We start from the raw sequence: 23,237 nt of genomic DNA on the forward strand, positions 1-23,237 counted from the left end.
GAAAGGTGCAGAGTCTGCCTCGAACGTGCCAAAGAAACACAAGCTACACCTGCAGAGCTCTGTCTGATGCTCATTGCTGTGTTGGGAAGCACCTCCAAATCCCATCTGTGAACACTCGCTCTGTGTGGTTGGAGCTGAGCACTGAATGTGAAAACCAGCTACCAGCAGTAGTGGAGCATGAAATAAAGATACTGAATTCTTCCTGCTACATTTGCACCAGTTAAAAAGATTTAAAAAAAAGAGATCCTGAAATTTGCCGTGAATCTCCAAGGACAGCAAATATTGGGCTCATCTAAATATTGCTTGGTGGTTTTGTGTGGCTGACTGTTCCAAGAATTATATTCAGAAAGAATTTACCTCAGAAAAACACCTTTATTAGCCACTCAAAAAAAAAAAAATCCCGTAAGGAAATCCTTTGGTCTGGATTTTTTCCCAGTATATTCCTCTTTACTTTTCCATTATGTGGTAATCCCAACTTTATAGGCAGCCATCCAAGAAAGCTTTGGAGAAAGGTCAATTCCTGACAGTCACAAAAATCTGCTCTAATAACATCTCTTTATGCCAGATAAACTTGGTCTAGGGGAGATTTTCAGAAGTACGTAAGTGATTTAAAGGGATCAATTACAGAAAATCAGAGGGACTTTCTCTGGGAGTTGGAGCTTTGAAACCTTGGAGCTGTGAAGCAGAGAGGGCACATCTGCCAGTGTGTGTGTTCGGCAGCAAATGCCAAAGAGCCCCCAGATCCTTGGGAGGCTCAAAGGTGGGAATTCCAGAGCAGCCAGACACAAGAGAGATCAGGAGCTGGCAGCCAGTGACAGCTGTGGCTAATTTTAATATGGGAGCTGTGATATATATTTCTTTCTTTAAATTGGAAAGATACAAGATTGATAACCCTCAATTCATCTTCATAAATTTAAGCTTAAAATTGAATACAGCCCCATTTCTGTACCTGCTCATTCTGATATTTTTAAGGGAATGATGCATTTTTAATGCTGCTCGTTCTCTCAAGATTAGAGTGAAGAAAAAAGTTAAGTGCTGCAGATCCTGAAATACCTTTGTCTGAAATAAGGGAAAGGAGTAGTAACTTCAGTCTTGTAAAGTTATGAAATGGATCCCTGCCAAAGAGATGAGAAACTGCTCCTTTTGTAGCAAATATTTTTTCAGAGTTGGAGAGAAGTTTGCCTTAAAAAAACATATTATTTCCAGCAAACTGAAACCCAGCTCCTTGTAGAAATACAGGGTGTAGAGACTGCTGCTATTTCTAAGAATTCTGCAGATAAAAGTAAATATCTTGAAAAATAAAACTCTAGCATTTTCTGTTCTTGACAGTATTTGTCATGGCCAAATGGTGTTGAACCTCATATTTTTCATGAAGATTTGCAGTTGCCACCATGGAGAGCAGAACAATCTGTGGCAGCAGCTTTGCTGTCTGGTGCTGTTTACCACAATGTTTAATTAATTTTATAACCAGCAAATTCGGTTAGAGCTTATTTTGAGTTATATGTTTGCTGCAGATGTTCGTTCCACTATATGGGAAAGAAAGACTGTTCTAGACTGTTATTAAAAAGCCAAATAGTGCCCATAGTTAAATTATCTGAGACAATTTAGTTTAGCTATTTTCCCTGTCAGAAAAGCACCGTTGCTCTTTGTGAACTCCAGTGTCATTTGCTTGGAAACATATCTGCATTATAACAAGTACTCTCTCAGCTTCTCAGGAGCCATGGGAACAGCAAGATTATTTTATCACTGAAGTCTTATCAACACAAATTTAGAAGATCTCTGTGTTCCTTTCAGGACAGGTGTAGTCAGTACAGTGTCAAAACTGGCAGCTGAAATTTGGAAAATTGGATAAACAACTGTGAAGTGGGAGAATCTCTTCTGATGGAACTGCACCTCACCATCTGCACTAAAACCTCGTCAAAAATAAGGCTCAAAACTCTTAAATCACTTAAGAACTTGTGAGAATTGTTGTGTGTACCCCTAAGCAATTGCATTTATTTTTGTGTGCCCTACAACACTAACACTGTTGAAATCTGCATGCTTGGGAAGTGGCCCAGTGAGCCTTCAATTAATTTTTCATTTCAGTTTGCCAAGATCGTTTTGGTTGTCTTGAAATATTTTAGCTTTTTTAGAAAACCAGTCCTGACAAAAAGGATGTGTTCCTAACTCAGAGATCCAGCAGAGCAAGCAGCAGGCTGGAATGCAATGCCCTGTCACACTGGCACTGCTTTTCCCGTTGTTCTCGCTGGTCTCACCACGTTTGTTGTTTCCATCCCTGCAGAATACCCAAAGGATAAGCAGTTCTCAGTCCACACAGCCCCTGGCCACCCCCGTGGTGTCGGTGACGACTCCGAGCCTGCCCCCACAGGGACTCGTGTACTCGGCCATGCCCACTGCCTACAACACTGGTGAGTGCTGCTGGGGACTCAGGAGCCCAGGAAATTCACATCTGTGACTCCTGATTTTGTTTTCCTCTTCAGCTCTAATGAAGGCTCTTGCTCATCAAAACTGAGCCTCTAGCAATCCCACTAGGAGCTGGAGCACCTCACATTTAGGCAATAGCTGATCCTTCAGTACCTGCTGTTCTTCAGACACTTCTATTGTCTGCAGGACCTTAAAACTACTTTTATCCAAGCTGGGTGTGATGTAAGGCATTTGGTAATGTCAAAGTGATGAGTGGTTTGCTGGTTGGGAAAGTAGTCAATGAAAGTCAAGTAATAAGTGATGGAACATGAGGCAACGGCAGGCTCAGGTTGCACAAGGGGAGGTTTAGGATGGATACTGGGGAAAATTTCTTCACCAAACGGGTTGTCCAACATCCACCAGGGCATTGGTGGAATCCCATTCTCCCATAGATGGGATTTTATACATTTTCTCCACTCTTAGCTTTGAAAGTCTTCACTGCAGTTTTTAGTTCAGCCAGCCAAGCACCTCACATCCTCTGGTATCTTTTTGTGCTAATGAGCTCATTAGCTGGCAGTGCCCTGAGTCCTGGGGCGGTGCCACAGCCAGGAGGGTGCATGGAAGGGGATTGTGCAGCCCTCAGCCTGGGCTGTCCTGGGACCCTGCACTGCTCACACCCCTCAGTCAGGGCTGTCCTGGGACCCTGCACTGCTCACACCCCTCAGTCAGGGCTGTCCTGGCTGGGACCCTGCACTGCTCACACCCCTCAGCCAGGGCTGTATTTGCCCTGCAGCAGCACCAGCCCAGTTATTGAAGTTGATGTGAACACAGCTGGGCTGAGGGGTGAAGCTGAGGCAGGGAGTGCAGGAGCTGGGCTGCAGGAGCAGTGCCACAGGCAGAGCAGGAACTTGCTGTGAGTGATCAGTGGAGTGTGAGTAGCTGGACATGCAGACCTTGGTTTGACTCTTGGCCCAGAGGGGGTTCAGCTCTTGTGTTGTGGCTGTTCAGAGCAAACCCTTCTGCTCCCTGCTCAGGGGAGCTGCACTGAGTTTCACCTGACCCATCCCTTCTGCCCAGCTGGATGCTGTTTCAGGAGGGCTGGATGCAGCCCTCAGTCAGAATAACCTGTGAGCTGGTGGCTGAAAAACCAGAAGCTGAGAGGGGCTGGAATCTCAGGAAGCAGCAGAAGGCAGTGGGAACTGATGTCCTACGTAATGGACAGTGCTGGTACTACTGGGATGTGATTTGAAGCTCCAGCCCATTTCCTTTGATAATGCAAATAATTTGTGCAAAGCTTTTAGCCCTTAGTGGTTTTCACACACTTTAGAATTGTTTCTATTAGATTGAACCTTTCAGGGGATTTGCAGGAAGAAATTTGATATTGAATCCAAATTGTCTCCTGGGGATTCTCAGGGTAGGCACCACTTACAGCACAATTTCAGTTTTGTAGTTCAAGGACTAAGATAAAATTTAAATACCTTAACTGTTTTTCTGGATTGATAGGGTTGTTTTTTCCAGGACTGGAAGGGAGCTGGACTTCAGCTCTTGGATCTTCAATTAAAATGTTTGGTATCAGTTTTCCACAAACACCCTATTTTATATATGTGTTTTGGTATTCTGTAGATTGTTGGAGGAAGGGCAAGAACCACCTGAATTACTTGTTCTAAAACAGTCCAGGCATTAAAAAATATATTAAAACCCCCTGCAATCACTTAATTAGTAATTGACACCTGAGCAGAGCACACCAGGCCATAAATAAATCCCTGGCTTCAGGTCACTTGTTTTGCAGAGGTACAAACTTGCCAGTGCTGCTTGTGGGGTCACAGCAGTGACAGTTTCTGTGGTGCAGAAGATGTTCTTACGTGTACATCTCACATCAGGTCACTCCTGCAGCAGGGGTGTCCTCCTGTCATTGCCAGCAGATATGTAATTATTTAGGGAATTAATAATGCAGCTAATTGTGTAGTGACATATGTGCTCTTTGGAAAAATACCTCCTCAAAGCCCTGTCACCAGACACGTTCTGTCTGAAGTGTCAGAAGTTAATTGTCCATAGTCATAAAAGCTGTAATTGCAGTGGAAAAAAAATGACATGGGAACTAAATTCCTATCAGTGTTTCCTTCAGGTCTGCTCTGACAAATCCCATCAGCCCAGCACATCCATTTCCAGGGCATGCATGGGCTGCACTGGGCACGTGTCAGAGGCCTGGCTGCTTTGAAGGCTTAGTGTGTGTCTGGGTCACGGCAGGGGCTGCACAGTTTTTATTTTTTCTTTATTTTTTAACTTCAATTTTAGTCTTGCAAAAGGGGCTTTTTTGGTCAATCACCTTGGGACAAATCTTTCTGAAGCTGTGCAGAAATACGTGAGAGTTTTCAGAGTTTCGTAGATGTGACAGCTGAGAAGAAATGAAACAAAAAGGCAGTCCAAGAAGCTTCGTCTGCTGGGAGCAGCTGGGACTCTTGAGGCCTTCAGGAAGGTTCTTGTGTGGGTCTCTGGCAGCACAGAGTCCTGCTGCCCCTGGATTCTCCTCCCAAGATGAGCTGTTTTAGGGAGATGCAGAATTTATCCGCTGCCAGCAGGTCTGTGGATGGGAGGGGGAGATTGTTGAAGAAGGCTCATCTCAGGAGAGAGAGAGAGAGATTGTAATGGTGGTAGCATTTTTGGACAATACTATAAAAAAACCCCAACCCCCCCAAACACAAATCAAAGCCAAACCCAGCTTAAGTGGAATGTTTGGTTCCTCTGGTGGCAGTACAGCCTGAGTTTTTGGCTGCTCACATTTTGTCCCATTCTCAAGAGACTAAAAATTCTTTTAAGGAAGCTTTAATAGAAAATAATTAAAAGCAGAGAAGAGTTTGACTTTGTTTTCAAACCTGAAAGAAAACAGGAGTGATAATGATGAAGTGCAAACAACTTCAGTTCTGTGAATGAAGTGGGAAGTGAGGGAGTCCTGTAGCAGCCAGAGCCACCGACTGGCTGGGGTTGGACAGATGGAGCCCTCTGGGCTCCATTCAAGTTGAATTCCTAAAGAATGGTGTTTCCTTGCTCCACACGAAGAGGTTTCTTTTGTTCCTGTGATACAGAGATGACAGTTTAATCAGACATTGAGGAGTGATACTGTAGGGAGGGGGAGGATGTGATATGCTACATTAGGACTGCCCTGAGGGGTCCCTGGGGTTTGGGTACCCTGTCCCTGTGCCTGCCTGGGCAGCCAGTGCTGTTCAGGGCTTGGGTTTGGATGGAGGTTGTAGGACCAGGAGCTCTGTGGCATTATGAGCCCCCCAAATGGTACCTGTGTCTTATCTGAGGAGCTGCCACCTCCCACCTGGGACCCGAACCATAGTCCAGGTGTCTGCAAGTGAATTCAGGGCAAGATCCACCATCCCTACCTAGTGACTCACATGGATACTTCCCTTTTTGTTTCATTTTGAAATGTCTTCAAAAATGCCAGGTCTTACTGTAAGGTGCACACCTCTGTATATACACTGCATTAATGTGTCGAACCTGTGGGTTTGGAACAAGCTCCCAGACAGCAGTATGGAGGAACTGAAAGCAGAATGCAAAAAACATTTTCATTTGGAGGCCTCTGTACTGTTAAGTTCCCTGTGAGCTTGGCAGGATTGTGCCCAGATTTCAGAGTTTTCACGTTTGGATTCCTTTGGATCAGCTGCCTTTGTTTTGGGCAGAAAGCCTTTGTATTTGTGTTTATTTATGTATGTCTGTTATATATATAATCCCCCTGTACATTACTTTGTTGTTTATTTGTTTTTCCCTCTTAGATTACTCCTTGACTAGCGCAGACCTGTCTGCCCTGCAGGGATTTAACTCCCCAGGAATGCTCTCCCTGGGGCAGGTGTCTGCCTGGCAGCAGCACCACCTCGGTCCCGCAGCCCTCAGCTCTCTTGTGTAAGTACCCAGGGTACCAGGGCAGGGCAGCACCGGGGGGCTGCTGCCTCTTCTGCTGGGTCAGCTGCACCGAGGGAATATTCAGCACATTTTAACCTCTTGTCCGTGCTGCAGAACGCTGTGGGCCGGGGTGTTTGTCCCTTCAGTCACCTCCAGCCAATGAGCCGAGTCCCTGCAGGCTCGGCTTCTCACCAAGGAGGCACCTGTGTGATGACTGAAAGGTTTGGCAATAGAAAATATTTGTTTGTTCTGAACTTCTGTAAATGCAGCTCAGAGCTTTAATTAACGCTTTTCTCACCTTTGCTCTTCCCGGTAAGGTGCATTTATTTCTGTGCTGAGCCCCGAGGCCTCACTGTCACAGACACGTGAATTGTCGCTCGGTTGTCACTTTGTGCATTTTCTTACTCGCGCCTTCCGGTTCTCTTCCCCCAGCACTGGCAGCCAGCTATCTCAGGGTTCAAATCTCTCCATTAACACCAACCAAAACATCAACATCAAATCGGAACCCATCTCCCCTCCCCGGGACCGCGTCACCCCCTCCGGGTTCCCGCCGCAGCAGCCGCAGCAGCCGCCGCCGCCGCCGCCGTCGCGCCAGGAGCTGGGGCGCTCCCCGGTCGACAGCCTGAGCAGCTCCAGCAGCTCCTACGACGGCAGCGACCGCGAGGATCCGCGCAGCGACTTCCACTCGCCCGTGGTGCTGGGGCGGCCGCCCAACGCAGAGGATCGGGAGAGCCCCTCGGTAAAACGAATGAGGATGGACACGTGGGTGACATAAACCCGCGGTGTCGCCCTTCCCGTTTTGTGTTCTCAAAATGAACTGTCCTGACATATCTAAATTTATAAATAAGGACATGAATAAGTATATTTATATGTATATACATACGTGCATATATATATCTTCACATGCATATATATGTGCTAGTGTGTGTAGCATACACCAATCATCAGGCACTTACGACAAACTCTTGTATAGCTGCAGATGTCCCTTGGTAAAAGTAACAGAACAATCCCGTAGGTTTGATCTCTAGTCTGGCACTTACCTGGATTCGTGTGTGACCCCGGCCCGGCCCGCGCAGGCGGTGTCCCCGCAGTGTCTCCTCCTCCTCCACACCCACCGAGCGAGGGCTCGCCTCTAGTACCGTCCCTGTGTGTAGTCAGCTCTATGGTTACTCGTAGTTAAGAAATAATTGCTTTGTAGCAGCAGAGCAGTAGAAAAGCAGGAAGAAGAAAGCAATACTGTACATAAACTGACCTTTCTATTACCCAACCTGGCATGGGTCTCTATTGCAGAGGGTGCATGGAGAAGGGCTGATGCTATAAGAAATAATAAAAAAGAAAACAAACCCTGTTTTGCACGTGCAAAAAAAAAAAAAAAAAGTGTATTGGGTCAAAGAAGTGATTTTTTTAATGAGTGAAAGAGAGACATAAGAGAACTCGCATGAAATACTCAGAAAATATTAGCCTAGAAAATAGAACATTAACAAAATAAAATTAATATATTAAGTTATAATTGGAATATGTTTGACAAATTTGTTTTTACGTTCATACCTTTGAAAAATATAGAAACTGATTTTAGCTCATGTATATTTTATATTAAAGAAAACAATACCCTAATGAATTGAAGACTATATATAAAGTTATATACAGTACTTTTGAACACATTCTGCTATGAATTATTTATATAAGCCAAAGCTGTATGTTGTAGCTTTTTTGTAGAGTATAGTTTTATCTTATTTTGACTTTCTAGTTTTTGCTTTCGAAGATGAAAAGGAAAAACTTGCAGGCGGAACCTTGGGGGAAAAATAAGCCATGAACACTTATATGTAAATTTAAATTTGAGCCAAACTCTTTGTGTATATAGCATCCTAAATATATTATCACCTTTGGTGTAAGTACCTATGTATTGTACGGTCACCAGATTAAAAAGTATATTTTTGTGGATTGACGCCAACTTGAAACAAGGCGAGGTCCTTATTAAGTAGAGTATTCACTGTTTAATATTTACTATTTTGTTAAATATACTGTACTTTCTTTGGATTTTAATTATTATTAATATTATTATCCAGATTTTTCAGAGGGTGTATAAAGGGGTTGGCCCCCTCACTGGTGGTGAATGTGTGCCGTTCAATTGTAATCTCTGTGCTGTATGGTTAAGCTTCATTATACATTTTATATATATGTATATAAATAGCAAAGTGGCAAAAAAAATCCAGTGTTAAGTTCATCCTGCATAAATATAAAAAATCTGTTACAACACATTTTAAGGCATCATCTTAAAGCTGCCTCTTCCGAGGAGGAAAAAAAAAAAAAACAGTGGAAAAACTTGACCTAATTTCTCATGATAGGGAAATGACACATATCAGAGGAGCACAAAAGGTTTTGTGAGTCGGCAAGTGGTTTGGGAAAAATTTGCTGCTTCCAAGAGCGAGGGAGGAACGCAGACGCCCTTGTGCCGCGAGACCGGGCTGGGAGCAGGTTTGGTGTTGGATGCGGGGCCGTGATCCCGCCGGTGCTCCCGGTCACCTCCAGGCTGGCAGTGCTGGTTCTGGGAGGGAGCTGCAGAGCCGTGGGGTTGCCCAAACTCTTCAGAGTTAGCCCTGATATTTATTACAGTTTTTGCTCGGGCTTTACTTTTTTTTTTTTTTTTGCAGTTAAGAAAAATCCCTTGATGCTGTAAGGCAGGGGTGAGAAGGGCAGTGTCCCTGAGGTACCTGTGGCCTCCAGCCCTGTCTCGTTGTCCTGGCAAGGTCAAAACCCGCAGGGGTTCCAGTCCCCTCCAGCCCTGCCCTTGGAACTGCTTCCCATTTCCGTGGGCTCATCCCGGCTGGCAGGAGCGTGGAGGCAGAAGGGACAGGTTCCCGTGGCCGCTGTGTCCCCTGTGACCGAATTCACTTGCTGCTCCCTGGAACCTTTTGCTGCTCTGACCAGTGATGTGAGTTCCATGATTTATGCACCTGTATGAACTTTGCTGTACATCCGAGTGGGAGTTCTGCATTCACATTTACTGTCTATTTTCTTGTGTGCCTTATCAGATGGCTTTGCTGACTGTATCTCAATAGTCTTTATTTCTATGCAGGTTTTTAAACAGTACTTAACTACTGTTTTCTTAAAGACAAAGCTACACAAGGGTTAGAGTTTGTATTGAAATTGCACCGATGAATTAAAATAACTAATAAAAAGAATCAGTTCTAAAGAGCTGGGCTGGGGAGCGGCCCTGTGCTGCCCCAGCCCTGGCAGAAATGTCCTTCCACAGCCCTCCGCTCTCGGGGAGCACCTCCTGCCACCGAGGACATGGGAACCCTGGTTTTTAATAACAAGTAATCACTTTGAAACATACTTTTTTAGAAATTGTAAAAATGTTTTATAAAAAAAAAAGAAAAAAAAGATGACATAGCACAGATATTTCAACAGGTTTAAAAAAAAACTACCAACTTTTTAAAATTATCTCTGCTGACTGAAGTGCAAGTGGATCCAATCCTGGGCTGAACCCAGTCAGGTCTGAATGATTTAAGATTTTTATCTCTGTTGTGACAAATCACCTCCATCCTTGAGCTCTCACGATAGTTTTGAGAACGCCACGTTGTCAGGGACTCGTCAGAGAGAACTGCTTTAGCGTTGCCTTCCCTCCAAGGACACTAATGCATCAGAAACTTGCGAGTTACTGTGCGCACAAGAAATACATAGTAAATAAGGAACAAAACAACTCCTAACAATTGATCCTGGGCAGAAGTTAAATCCGAATGTGAAAGAAAGACTTAACCAATGTAAACATTTAAATCTTAGTAGAACCTTTCTTCACTTTGCTGTGCAAGAGAACACTGCTTTGCTATATTTAAAATGGCTTTTTTAAAAGAGATTTATGTATTTGGTAAATGTTTGTAGTCAACAGTTCACAAGAAGCTGTTCACGGTTTAATGCTGATAAGCCGTTTGGCGGCACAAGCTGGACTTTGTTGCCATCCTTGAGACGAATCTTTTAAGAAAAAAAAGAATAAGTTAATCTCAATTTTTTTCCCTGAATGTGTTGTTTTTTCTTCAATATACAATAAATATTCTAGTGAACTTTTTATCAAATGGTTAAGAAAATGCTAGAGGTTGTTGTAAAATATTTGTATCCTGCATTCACTAAAGTAAAGATACTGGCTTTTACTGTGTACTCCGGCCTCTCTCGTGTTTGCAGAGCACTGGTCCCGTCTGGTGTGTCCTTGTCCCCTCGAGGGGTCAGTTCAGGTGTGAGGTGTTGTTTTTTAACTGCAGCCATGAGGATTTTCAGCAGCAGGAGTGCATGTGCTTGTTGCTGCGCTCAAGGGCTGATGCCTGCTGAGAGCCTTTCTACAAAACGAGCAGATGAGCCAGGGGCTGTGCAGAGTGGAGAGCCCAAGGCCAGTCGTGCCTGTGCAGCCCCTGTTCCTCCTGCTGCTCCCACCCCTGCTCACTGCAGTGGCTGAGGTGAGGCTGCAAGGGGCCTGCCTCTTTCTAAGGCAGGTGCTCAGCTGGGTGGTAGCAAATAAAGCACAAGCTGTGTCCCTTGTGCTTTTATTTCATGTGGCTTTATTTAAAAACGTAGGAACCCCTTCCCACCCTTCTCCCCAGAACAAAGAGATAACAGCTCTTCACAGAAGAAAAATACAAGTTTTTGTTCAGTATAAGATACTTCGGAGTGCCTGTTTACAAAATTAGGTACCCACTTCTGAGAGCTGCAGGGAACAGAGGTTCTCACTGTAACAGCACACAGTTGTGCTTGCATGGTGTGGGGTCCTCACCTTGCTGGAGAAGCTTCAGTCCTCCCTCTCCAGGCAGAGGCAGTCTTTGAGGCCAGGCTGAAGCCACACCTGAACCAGAGGTGTCTGTAGCACAGCCCCTCTCCAACCCCTGCTGGCCTTGGGCTGCCAGGGGAAGCTGGAAAAGCTCTTTGGTCCTGCTGGCTAGCTGGGAAGCTGCAAATGGGGCTGGGCTGAGGTGGGGACAACAAACAGTGACTTCCAGCACCTGCCCACCAGCTCTGCCCTCACCCTCTGTACCAATGGCACCTGCCCACACACCTCCCTTAGTGTTTGGTTCCAGGAAAGCCTTCACCTCTGCCCACAGGCCTGTAATTTGCTGAATCAAAGTTCTGAGGCAAATTCTTGTCTTTAGGAAAGCTCCCAAGGCCTCCCTTGCTGCTCCCTTGCAGCAGGTAGTGTTTGCTGAGTGGCCCTGGAGAGCACAGCCCTCAGGCTGACTTGACACCCCCTGCCCTGTGCAGCTTTTCAATGCATGCGGTCACTTCACAGAAACCCGTCACAAGCAGCAGCTTCACAGTCCTCTCCTAGAAAGGCTTCACCCTTTTGTCTTCTTGGACTTCTGTCCTGGACCTTGCAACCTGCACCCAGCTCAGCACTTCACCCTCACTCAGACTGCACACGAAGTAATTCCATGACTGAGCGCGGGTGTCTGAGAAGCACCACTATATATTATTATTAGAGTTTTAGCAAATAATACTGACTAGATCTCTTGCCAGCAAATGAGCCCTTGAGAAGTGCCTGTGACTCTTCTCTCGTGCTCTCCTGTCCTCTCCCAACACCCCCTGCCCACCTGGGGCCATGCAGGGCTGAGCAGTACCCTGGGACAGCACTGAGATCTCTGATCTCAGCAGCCATCGCTGAAGGATTTCACCGAGGGGAAGAGGGCTGGGCTCACCCTTCCCAAGGGTGGGCCTGATGCATTCTAATGAACACAGCTGGAACGTTTGCTGGAGGGAGTGACAATGGGGGGTGCTGGCAGCATCCTCCTGCCCTGGCACACCTAGCTTAGAGCCCCAGCAGGCATCACTAGGGTCAAGCAGGCCAAAACCACCATAGTCTGCAGGAGACCGAACTGACACTTCCGAGAAAAAGCATCCCCTGCTTCTATTCCAGCAAAAAGTGTTCCCTTAAAATGCACACAACCCCCAAATTTCCAACCATATTAATACTGCACTCTCTAGCTCAGCAGCAAAGAATTTGCTTCTAGACACAGCATTAAGAAATACCTGAAGCAACCACAATGAGTAAATTTCCACAAAATACCTTCCATCAACAGAGTTCTCAACTGAAGCCACCTGGGTGATGATCTCTGTAAGCAACACAGCATCCTTATTTTTCCATCAAAATCACATCACCTCATTTTCAGTCAAATTCAGGATTACATCATCAGCTACTTATAAAAATAATCTCTATTGTTGTATCCCCTTGGCTGCGCTTGAGTCAGTCACGAGCATACGGGTGTCACTGCTGGACAGGCTGGAGTGGGCTGCCCCTTCCCCTTAGGATTTTTTTCCTATGCCTGAGCCTTGTGTTAATCTCCCTTCCAATGCAGCTGTTGAAACATTTGGGGTTGTTATGTTAAAGGTGTGGGCCACCAGGCCTTGTGTTTTAAAATAGATTATATAAAACACTGGCAGGACGATTCCTATCAGGAGCATAATGAACACGGCGTTCCACCACTGGATTCCGCAGTCTGCACCGTTACCGGTGTCCCGCTTCCCTGCCTCGGGCAGGGGCCTCTCCAGCCCCTCCCCGCCGTACTCCGCGTTCAGCTGCACCTCCACCTGCACGGCATCCTGGATGCTCTGGTCGATGTCCCTGAAGTACTCGCTGAGGCGCCGGCCGTCAGCGGAGCCGCCCGCGCCGGGGTCGGGCTCCGGCGGCTCCAGGCGCTTCAGGCCAGGCTGGGTGGGCCCCGCTGGGGGCGGCCGCAGGGCCCCGGCGCTCTCCGTGAGCAGCCCGTGCGGCCGCACCGGGATCTTGATGGACTTCAGCGCGTACAGGTCCTGCTCCCGGATGAAGTTGTTGACGCGTTTGATATCGGCAACCTACGGGATCCAAAAAGGACACAAACAGTGAGGGCAGGACAACCCAGGAGTGAGGCGGGAAGCAGCTACAAAATCAGCGTGCAAGGAGCTGTCAGAGAATAAAAGCAGGCCCTGGATGCAAGCAGTTTGATGTTCCGCAGAGATTCCCCAGCGGTTCCGGGGTGCTCCAGGTCCTGCAGGATAGAGGCAGTTAGTTCCCTGTTAAACCATTCTCCTCTAATACTCTTGTACCTGTTGTATTTTGCTCCATACTGCTTTTCCTTCCCTTTGCTTTCTTGGTCCTTCTCTCAGTTAAGGCAAAAAGAATCATTTTAACAAACAGATCCTTTTAAAAACTATTTTCATACCTTACACACGAGTGCTTAAAGTGATAGCACAACACCATTGTGAGCATCTCCTGCTCAGGAAATTATCTGAGTGATCAGAGCTCCATGTTGGGTGCACACCGGTTGTAAAGCAAGGGCACAGCCTGGAGAGCAGGTGAGCATCTCCCGCACAGGCACGAGCATCCTCTGCTCAAGCAGCACCTCTCTTCTGCAGGACAGCAGCTCACCCAGCTCACTCCTCCTGAGCTGCTCAGGGCTCCTGCTGAATGACAATCATCTCTGTGCTCTTGTCACCACCTTTGGTGGTTCCTGTCTGTGAGCTGTATCCCCACCCAGCAGCAGGAAGAACAAGGAAGAAGCCACATGTGCAGCATCAGACACAGGGACGGGTGGTACCAATGCAAAGAAACGGCAAGGCAGCATCCCTTATTCAACATTAAATAAGAGAAGGTGCTTAATCCAGTGGCCACTCACAGCCACCCAGTAAGCACAGCAACTTCCCAGCTGCACTAAACCCTCTGTCAAAGAAAAGGGACAGGATGTCAGAGTGTGCCAGGAGGTCTCCACTGCAGCCGAGGAGACGTGAAAGAACCTTAAGGAAAAGGCTGGAAGGCACAAAACAAAACAGTGAGAGCCAAACCAAAGAGAAAGGCAACACAAACAGGTAAACCACCTCTCATAGATCACAGCCAAGAGACACAGCACAGGCACTGTGCTTCGCTCTTCAGAAATCACAGCGTGACCTGCGTTCGCTGCACACTCACACGCTTGAGGCTGCCAAGGAAACTGGGGAGCTAAAACAAAAAACCCAAAAACAAACACTTCCTAAGCACTCTGCTCAGAGTTAGATGAGCTAGAGGCCTGAATCTCATGTTTACTCTGCAAAGCTTGAGAACTCTGAAACTGGCCCATTTAATCCAGGACTTGATCTGGGGACCCTGAGGCAAAAGGAATCCTGAGTCACTGCTTCAGGCTCCTCACAGCCAGCCCCAGTATAAACTCTGGACTTAAACCCTGCAAAATTTCTTAGTTATGAAATAACAATCTCACCCAGAGCCTCTTAACTGAGGTGCTGCTTCAATTTCTGGACTTGTTCCAATGAAAACAAATTATTGGGACAGTAAATATCCCCCGTGGTGTCTGCAATCAAATACTGCAGTGTGGTGCTAAGACTCTAGAAACAGAAAGTCGAGCAGCACTAACACAGAAACAACAAACAAAGCTGAGGGGAAGCATGAGAGAGATTGGGCTGCACAAGCACTCAGGCTTATTTTCTGTACTCATTTTTTGGCTGCAGTGAGCTCCTCTACTCCCAGCTAAGAACAATGCCAAAAGCAAGCCAGGACTATAAATGGTCAAGAGTAAAAATGAGAATTTTGAAGTGCTTTGCATCTCTGCCAAGTGATCTGTGGCACACACACAGAGCTGTTTGTTGCACTGTCTTAATATCCCCTCCCCAAGCAGATTCTGAAACCAATGTAAAGTTCTCGTTGACTTAAAGGAGAAGTTCATCCTGGATTTTTACACACATTTGCCTATGTATCTGTGGCTGCAGTTCTCACTGCTGTCCTGGCAACCTTTCAGAAGCTGTTTAATTGTGCAAATAAAACAAAACACATGAACTATGTAATGCCAGTCTTTAAAGAGACAAATCTCCTACAATAAGGAGTTCTGTACTTGTTCAACTTAAGTGGAACAAGTCAGAAATGCCCTTTCTAGAAGGGAGGGAGGCAGCAGGACAGATTTTTTTTCCTTTGGGAGGAGAATACTAATTACATGGTCCCTTCCATCAGCTTGCTTTTCCCCTGGGCAGGCCCAGCAGCCTCCAGAGGGGCTGAAAGGCTCCAGGAGTGGGGCAGCAGGGAAGCAGCCACGGCAGGGACAGAACTGGGCCCTCTGCGCAACAGTGCAGGCACAGCAGGACTCACCACACCATAAACCAAAGAACTGTTCAGAATCTCCCTCCTCTTGAGTTTACCCAACTGCTGTGAATCTGCCCGGCTGCTGCTGAGAGCAGCACACAGCTCCAAATTCAACCAAAGCTCAGCTCTGCCTTCTCAGGCTCTCCTGGGGCCAATCAAGGCCTATTCAAGTCCTACCAGACTCGCTTCTCCACACGCATCGGGCTTGTCAGCAGAACCTACAAGGGTGCCTTTTCTGTTTTGTTTTGGTTTCTAAGGGCATGGGAGGGGAGGAATTGCTGCAATCCCTCTAAGGCCTCTTGCCTCAGCTGCACCATACAGCTGCTGTTTAGTTAAGCAAGACATACTGCAATGGCATGGCAGCACTGCAGCCAGAGCCGTATCATTATCCCCTGCAGTCACCGGCCAATTGTTTGCATCACGGAATTCTGAAATCACAGTGCAGCCTGCAGATAAAGGGGGCTCTAAAAATACAGCTCACACTGCTAAACAACAGGGGACTTCTAATGTTCAGAACAGGTAATTGAACTTTCCAGCAGTTTACCTCTTTTTTGGAACAAAGAAAATGTGTTGTGTAGTTGATCCAACTCAGAAATCTCACTGCACACGCTCTCCCTCCTGCCCACAGGCACCTGAACTGTGCACACTTTGGGATGACGGCAAACAACCAAAACCCACAAACACCACCTGGTCTTTGGGACTGAACTCTGGCAACTCTCCACATCCACCCGTTAGACACAGACCTTCCTTGCAAAATGTAAGCTGATACCTTTCAAAAAATAAAAAAAACCCACCTCACCCATAACTGTGGTGTTTCTTTGTACTGCTCAATTTGCTTCAAAAACTCCGATGTTCCTTGAGAGCAGAGCCCTGGCCTTCATTTTTACACTCAGCTGCCTAATGTTTGCCCTTGTTGAAATAACTTAGTGCAACCTGCACTTAGTCACTGAAATTAAACAGGAAAGCAGGTCAGACAGGGTGTGAGACTGAACAACTCTTTTTTGTGTTCGTCTGTTTTTTGCTTTTTTGCTTTTTTTTTTTTTTTTTTGCATTTCTTCAGTTTTACCCGGACAATGACCATTCATACAATACACAGAGCCAACACTTTCCAGTGTCAAAATCACCAGCCCAGAGGCCACCTTCTGGAAACCCCCGTGAGGTGATGAACCCCAGGCAGAGGCAGCCCTCACCTTACAGCCGTACTGCAGGGCCAGCTTGTTGAGGCTGTCCTCCTGGGTGAGCTCCCTCTCCAGAAGCACCACATCCCCCAGCCTGTCCCGGGTGCTGCCCCGCTGCTGCTCCTTGCCCCTGGGCCGCAATTCCATCACGTTGAGCTCCTCCTCCTCGGACTCATCGGAGTCTGAGCGGCCATTGGGGAACACGTACACCTGCCTGCCCGGGAAGGTGTGCACGGTGGCAGGAGCCTGGAAGGGTCTTGTCCGGCTCTCATTCAGCCTCATCTTTTACACCAGCAGCACCTGGAACAAAACCCAGACACTTGTTTCCTCAAGATCAATGTTTAGCTTTTAGCATGGAAGATTCAGAGAATGCATAGGAAGTTGGCAGGTATGAACACTCACACACACAAAGGTTTCTTGTACTCTGGGGCAAATCCAGAATTCTAACAGCAATATCAGAAAAGCTATTGTACTTGTACTCAAACTGTAGCAATCAGTGATTTTTTTCCAATTTTTTTTATTTTAGTCTGCATGTGAACGAACCACCTTATAACTGTGTTACTCATGCAAAATCCTATATTCTATAATTTTATAAAAAAAGCAACACAGTCACTTGAGTGAATTATGGCCAAAACATACCAACAGACATTTAAAACTGAGCAAAGTTAGCCTTTTCGTAAGTCTTTAGTTCTCTATGTGTTAGGAATCCACCTTTTAAGTTCTTGGAGGTGCACTTTATTTTTTTTTTTTTAAATAAGGACATCTCATGCTACACTTAACTTCAACCCGAACAACAAGGTTTAATTTCGCTGCACTAAGACTATAACCTGCCTGAGCACCTTAATTATTGCTCAGCCTACAGCTGCAAGTTCGTTTTTTTTTGTTTTTTTCTTCTTCTATCCTCAGTTCCACAAACAATTTGTTCTCAGGGTCAGGTACAGGTAAGAAAACCCCGCATTGTTATGGAACCTTGACCTTAACGTTCTCCACCTACCCCAAAGAATTCTTCAGGTGAAACCACTGGGATTTAATGGCATTTCTTTGGTCCCGGGCACGGCACCCACAGCTGCGGGCTGGGCTCAGCTGTGCCGAGGGAGTTCAACGAGCAGGGCCAGGCTGGGGCTGCTGCGGGGCACCCCGGCCTCCTCACGGGCTGCGAACTCTGCCCCAGGCTCCTCCGGGGACCCGACCTCGTCAGCATTTCAGGGGGACCCCGATGCCCTCAAGGGCCCCCGATTCCCTCAGCATTTCGGGAGAGTCCTTTTCCCCTCAGGGTGCCCCACTACCCTGCTGCCTCCGGCACCTAGGCGGTCTCGCTGCCCTCAGCTCCCACTCCCCTCGGCTCCTCAGCAAGATCCGATCCCCCAGGGGTTCCCGCTCCCCTCAGAGGGTCTCGCTGCCCTCAGCCCTCAAGGAGGGTCCCGATCCCCTCGGAGTGTCCCGATCCCTCCCTGGAGCCCCGCTCTCCTCAGCGCTTCATGGAGTCCCGCTCCCCCCTGGGACCTCGTTCCCCTCGGAGTGTCCCGCTCCCCCGCTAGGACCCCGCTCCCCTCAGGACGTCCCAGTTCCCGCCCCTCTCCCTGTGCCCCCCTCACGGACCCGCCGCCATCGGCCCCGCACCAACCTGGCCACGGTCTCGTCCAGCTTTTCTCCCATTGGCTGGCGGCGCCGGGGGGCGGGACCTCAGACCCGCCCGACCAATGGGAGCCCGGGAAGGGCGGGCGGGGATAAGCGGGAGGGGCCGGGCCGTGGCCTCGCTTAAAGCGCCCGCACCCCCCGTTCCGGCGGCGGGGACTGAGCGCGGAGCGCTCGGGGGGACCGGGTCAAACACCTGGGCAGTGGGACACCTGGGCAATGGGACACATCACACACCTGAACTAATGGAACACCTGAGCAGTGGGACACGTCACACACCTGCACAGCCCCAGGTTAAGTGTCACTGCCCTAGGACACGTCACACATGGGTACGAGGGGTCATGTCACAGCCCCATGTTACAGTAACAACTCAGTTATCACATTGTCAATAAGTAATAACAGATTACAGCATGTCAATATTACAATATGTCAATATTACAGTATGTTAATTTTACAATCTGTCAATATTTCTCCACCTTGCGGTGCCTCGGCACAGCTGGCAGAGCTGACCAGCTGTGCTCCACACTGCCGTGTTTGCCTTGGCCCACCCTGGCTCATGGCTTATGTTTAAAAAACAAGCTCCAGACACACTGTTAGCAAGTTCTACTTCGAAGGTTTTCTGGGGTGCAGGGACAGGAGAAATAATGCCCTCCTTGCCAGCTGTCAGAATCAACCAGGCACTCCTTCAGGTACCCACGGGGAAGATCTCCTGCAGGGTTTGGGGTCTGGCTGCTCTGTGCCCTAAAGGTGATGGACAAACCTGCCTTGAAGTTAAATTAAAGCTGAGTGCAGTTATTGGCCATCCCTTTGCCTTTCCCTGTGCAACCCCAGTGCTGGAGGCAAGAGGGAAGGGCATTTAATCTCCAGCTCTGCCTACCACTGGGTTAGATACAACTTCAGCTGATAAATGTGACACTCTGAGACAAAAGAAGGCTTAACAAGCATCAATAACTTCGTTAAACAGCTGTTCTTCACAGCTCTTACCTGTCCACACACCTTCGTGGGACTGAGGGATTTCGACAGGGCTGCAAGGGTGGTGGGAGAGTGGCCAGGCAGGACTGTGGCTGAGCCAGCTCCCCATCTCCCAGCAGCTCAGAAAGAAACAGGATTTCCTTCCCTCCATCCCTGGGCCAGATTATCCCAGGAGCAGATGATTTTGGGGCTCAGGCAGCTTTCTGACCCAACAGATGATGGATTTAGTGCTGAAAAGGGCTCTGTGAGAATGGGGAGTTGATGAAAGGTGCCAAAATGCCTTTCCTGAGCCACTTAGAGCCTCTCTGTGACTACTGAGGTTCAAAGCTCACAAGCAATAATCACATTTTGTCAAACATCCAGGTTCCTCAGGGTAACCTGCTCGAACCTGAAAAATGAATTGCTGAGGAAATGCTGGAAATGGGGGGGAATCAACCAGGTTTTGCTGACAGGGCTCAGTCTGGGCTGGATTACTTGTTCCTGATAGTGCTTAATAAGAAATAACTGTTTTACAGGAGTACTGATGCTGGATCTGGGTCAATTGCATGGGTGATGTCATCATTCCAAATAATTGGAATATTTTAGCAGACAGATTGTGAGAGCTGCACAGCCCCAAACAAGCAGAGTCTGTCTGAGAGCTCAATGGTTCAGTCATTACCTACACTCAACCAACACAAGGGTCATTCTGCTCTTAATTTCAGGAAGAATCCTCCTGCCCTTAGATCAATGCAGAGAGCTGAGAGTCTGCTCGTTTTCACTCAATCCAAAGAGCAGTGTGTCCATGGTGCTGGGCACCAGATGGAATTCACATCCATGCCAGCTGCTTCACAGAGTTAATCCCTATGATAAAGAACCAAAACTCTAATGAAGGTCTTGGCTGGGACTCTCCAAACAATCTAGCTCCTCTCTTGTGTCCCTGCAATTCCTGGGCGCTCTTGCTCAGAACCACAATTGCAGTTTTCCTCATCTCTTGGGATTTGTCCCTCTTTCTTCAGGCTCACTTCAGAAGTGTGAGAAGTGCCAGACACACATTCCCTGTGTCATTCTCTGCTTCTCTTTCAGCTGCATTCTAAGCTGTGCAGTAAAACCTCTTGTTTGGATTTCAATCATTCAGTGACAGGCTGCTCTCTACTCCGGGGAAAAGAGTAACTTCAAGAAAAACTTCTTGAGCATCTCCTCCTTGAGCATTTTTAGTATCAATCAATCACTCCTGTTTAGTTTAGCAGATATATAAGAAAGGCTCCTATACAGCACTTTGAGGCAATGGGAATCTGCTGATATTTCTGAATTATGCACACAAAAATAAAAAAAAGATGAGTATTCCTTTTTACCTTCATTTAATTGTTCTCTAGTGGGAGACTGGGAAGGCAGCTGGAGCAAACCCCACCCATACTCTGGACATGGTATTATAGAAATTATGATGCCTCTTTTGCAAATAATGAATAAAAGCTGGGCTCTGCTCTGGATTTGGACTAATGCAGCACAACTGATTTTAGTGGAGTTATCCCTGTGTTAAGTCAGAAGCATGAGCCAAATACAACAAAATAAACCTCTCCCTGGTACCTGGAGTGACTCAGCTTATGTGGGTACTGCATGTACATTTGACTGAATTATACACACAGCCATAATTTTAAGAGGCTGATACAGCAGACACCCAACACAGGGAGAAAACCTCAACTAAATTAAATTAATTATAGGTATATACTTAATAGAGTTAATTGAGCTATGGGGGTTACTCAGAGTGCATGTTTGGTAGCACCAGGTTACACCTTGTCTCTTTTAAGGCTTTCTCTCCTTGGAGCTCGTGTAGCTCAGCAGGTTCCAGACTTTGCCATAGAGCACAAGCCCTGCCCTGGAAGGGTCTCAGGCTGCAGGAAGGAGCTGATGGTTCACATAGTGACATCTGGAAAGGAGCACGGAGCCCATGTGACATCAGCACTGAGAGCCAGCTGCACACCTTCCCTGCAGGGGCATCCCTGCTCAGGGCCCAGCCTGGCTACAGCCTTCTCCACCCACTGCACTGTGACCCCAGCCCACCCCCCCCAGGTGACAGACACTGCTGCCTGTGTCCCTCCATGAGAAGAGGGATTTGTCACCCTGGAGTGTCAGGGTGTGAGGAGCTGGGTACCCTGCATCTCTGGCTTCTCCCAGGGCAGAAATACAGCTCCTGCCTCCACCCTCTCATGCTTCCTCTCCTGTCTGTAACAGAGCAGGTGTGACAATAAAGGCCCGGCTTCATCATTCATCTCAGACATCAAATTACTCCCACCTACAGGGACTACATTTGCAACTCTCTCACGTATGCTGTGACTCAGGAGTGGGACTTTTATCTGGGGAAGCAGAATGCAGATCTGAACAGCTCTGCTGTCTCCTGGAGGAGATAACATGTCTCTGCTCAGAGCCCTTGTTCTGGACTTGCCTTCTATCACACAGCTCTATTTGGCAGGGGCTGCCTGGTGTGTGTGATAGCAGGCACTGAATTACATCAGAAAAACAGAGACTTCTTCTTTCTATAAAAACAAATTACTAATTAAAAGTGGTTTTAATTTTGTAATTCATATTTTCTTGGGACTGTCCCAGACTCTGGAGTCCATGCTCCACACCCTGTCCTTCTGGAGAAATTTGGCGAGAGAAAGCACTGTGAGGTTTGTTCCCTTTCCTCTCCCTTACTTCTAAAATCCTCCCTCCCTGTTCTCCCTTCCTGCAACTGGTAAACTGTGAAGAACAGGAATGTTCCTGGGAAGAAACCCAGGCAGAATTGCATTCAGAACAAGTCAAAGATTTCTTGCATAGCTGAAGCATGTGTTTGCAATCCCCAATTGCTGGAGCATGTAAGCCCTGCCAGCGAGTGCTGTTCCCTTCAGATGTTCTCAGAGAGCTCTAGGCAGTGTCCAGAGCAGTCTGTTGACAATCTGAGCTGAGGAATTGCTCCATGGACCATCTGTTAATGGTGCCATGCCAGAAAAGTTCTTGGTGAAAGGATGGCAAAGAGCCAGCTCTACCATTCCAAGGAGCTGTGTTAGGGATGGTCAGAAACACTGCTCTGGGACCTCCCCCAGCCACAAACTGGTTCCATGAGACAGCTTGGCTGCTGCTACCAACCTGTCAGCCCAGGCTTCAGGCAGCTTTTGGGACTGATGCTCTCCAGAATAGTAAGCATGTGCTACCCCAACAAAGGACAAAACCACAAGATCCCTAACTGTAAGTGCTGGGAAGAAGCTCTCCCTTCAGCTTGAGAGGTGCCACTAATCCAGAGAGAAAATGACTCTTCCAAGGAGAGCTGTTCAGTGGTTCAAAACTGAAACCTGACAGGGCCAGGAAGGATGGGAGTTGGGGGCTGGGACACTGGTTGGAAAAAGCAGCTTCAATGTATTTGTGAGGAAGCTTTTTTTCCATGGCACTACACAGAGCATGGGATATTAGAGGAGCACAGAGTGAGCCCTTGCTTGAGCTGGTGCTGATTCTTGGGGGAGGCAGGTTGATGAAAGCATCACTTGTCTTTCCAATGACCTTATGTGAGCTGAGCCTGCCAAGAGCTGTCTCTCACTCTGTGCTCCTCGTGGCCTGAGCCAAGACTCCGGGATGCTCTGTGCCCTATCCGCTATGGCTTGGCATTGCTGGCGGGCTCCCAGGGCTCACACACCTCTTGGGTGGGACCAGGACACCTCTGCTGCCTCCAGATCATCTCACTTCCAAACAGGTCCAATCTGATTTTGCAATTTTTTGAGTATAAGGAACACCCTAAGCTTCAGGGAGGAACAGAAGGAACAGAGGAGTCTTCCAAAGCAAGATCCTTGATCTCCATCACTGCATGGCTGTGCTGGCTCATCTTCATGCTTCCCAATAGGGTTCCCAGGTCTTTACTGGCGTGTGGCAACAAAAATGAGCTAGTAACACGTGGGGGCAGCAGAAGGCTTTGCTTTCTTGTCTGTGAGTCCATGGTTGGAACATCCTTGCAAGAGTCCTGAAGAACCAAGGTGCTCCCAGGTTTGAGGGTCACTGTGGTAGGCAGAAGCTGCAGCTGCTCAGACTCTGTGAGAAGGATGTCATAGGACAGAGGGGCT

At 47.5% G+C, this 23,237-nt stretch overlaps 2 protein-coding genes across 5 annotated transcripts in view; one reads left to right on the forward strand and one right to left on the reverse strand.

Moving 5' to 3' along the window:
- Positions 1–10,464, forward strand: part of MEF2A (myocyte enhancer factor 2A) — an 82,208-nt gene extending 71,744 nt beyond the window's left edge. For all 4 annotated transcript variants that reach the window (XM_062501575.1, XM_062501578.1, XM_062501576.1 and 1 more), the window contains 3 exons: positions 2,282–2,408; positions 6,183–6,309; positions 6,742–10,464. In XM_062501575.1, the coding sequence (XP_062357559.1) occupies positions 2,282–2,408; positions 6,183–6,309; positions 6,742–7,084 (597 nt within the window). In that variant the 3' untranslated portion in view covers positions 7,085–10,464. The remainder of the gene's footprint in view (positions 1–2,281; positions 2,409–6,182; positions 6,310–6,741) is intronic.
- A 438-nt stretch (positions 10,465–10,902) lies between these two features.
- Positions 10,903–18,048, reverse strand: LYSMD4 (LysM domain containing 4). The gene is made up of 3 exons (XM_062501573.1): positions 17,561–18,048; positions 16,579–16,866; positions 10,903–13,140 (listed from the first exon to the last, which is right to left on the reverse strand). The coding sequence occupies exons 2-3, from the start codon at positions 16,846–16,848 to the stop codon at positions 12,592–12,594; spliced, it is 819 nt and encodes a 272-aa protein (XP_062357557.1). The 5' UTR covers positions 16,849–16,866; positions 17,561–18,048; the 3' UTR covers positions 10,903–12,591.
- Between the last annotated feature and the right edge of the window lie 5,189 nt (positions 18,049–23,237).

Source organism: Cinclus cinclus, chromosome 13 (assembly GCF_963662255.1).
Source record: "Cinclus cinclus chromosome 13, bCinCin1.1, whole genome shotgun sequence".
Classification (NCBI taxonomy): domain Eukaryota; kingdom Metazoa; phylum Chordata; class Aves; order Passeriformes; family Cinclidae; genus Cinclus; species Cinclus cinclus.

Excerpts from the sequence above, each read along its gene's own strand:
- LYSMD4 (XM_062501573.1), bottom strand. The coding sequence starts at position 16,848 with ATGAGGCTGAATGAGAGCCGGACAAGACCCTTCCAGGCTCCTGCCACC. Across the intron at positions 13,141-16,578 it reads CCCTGCAGTACGGCTGTAAG|GTTGCCGATATCAAACGCGT; the intron begins GTGAGGGCTGCC and ends TGGATCCCGTAG.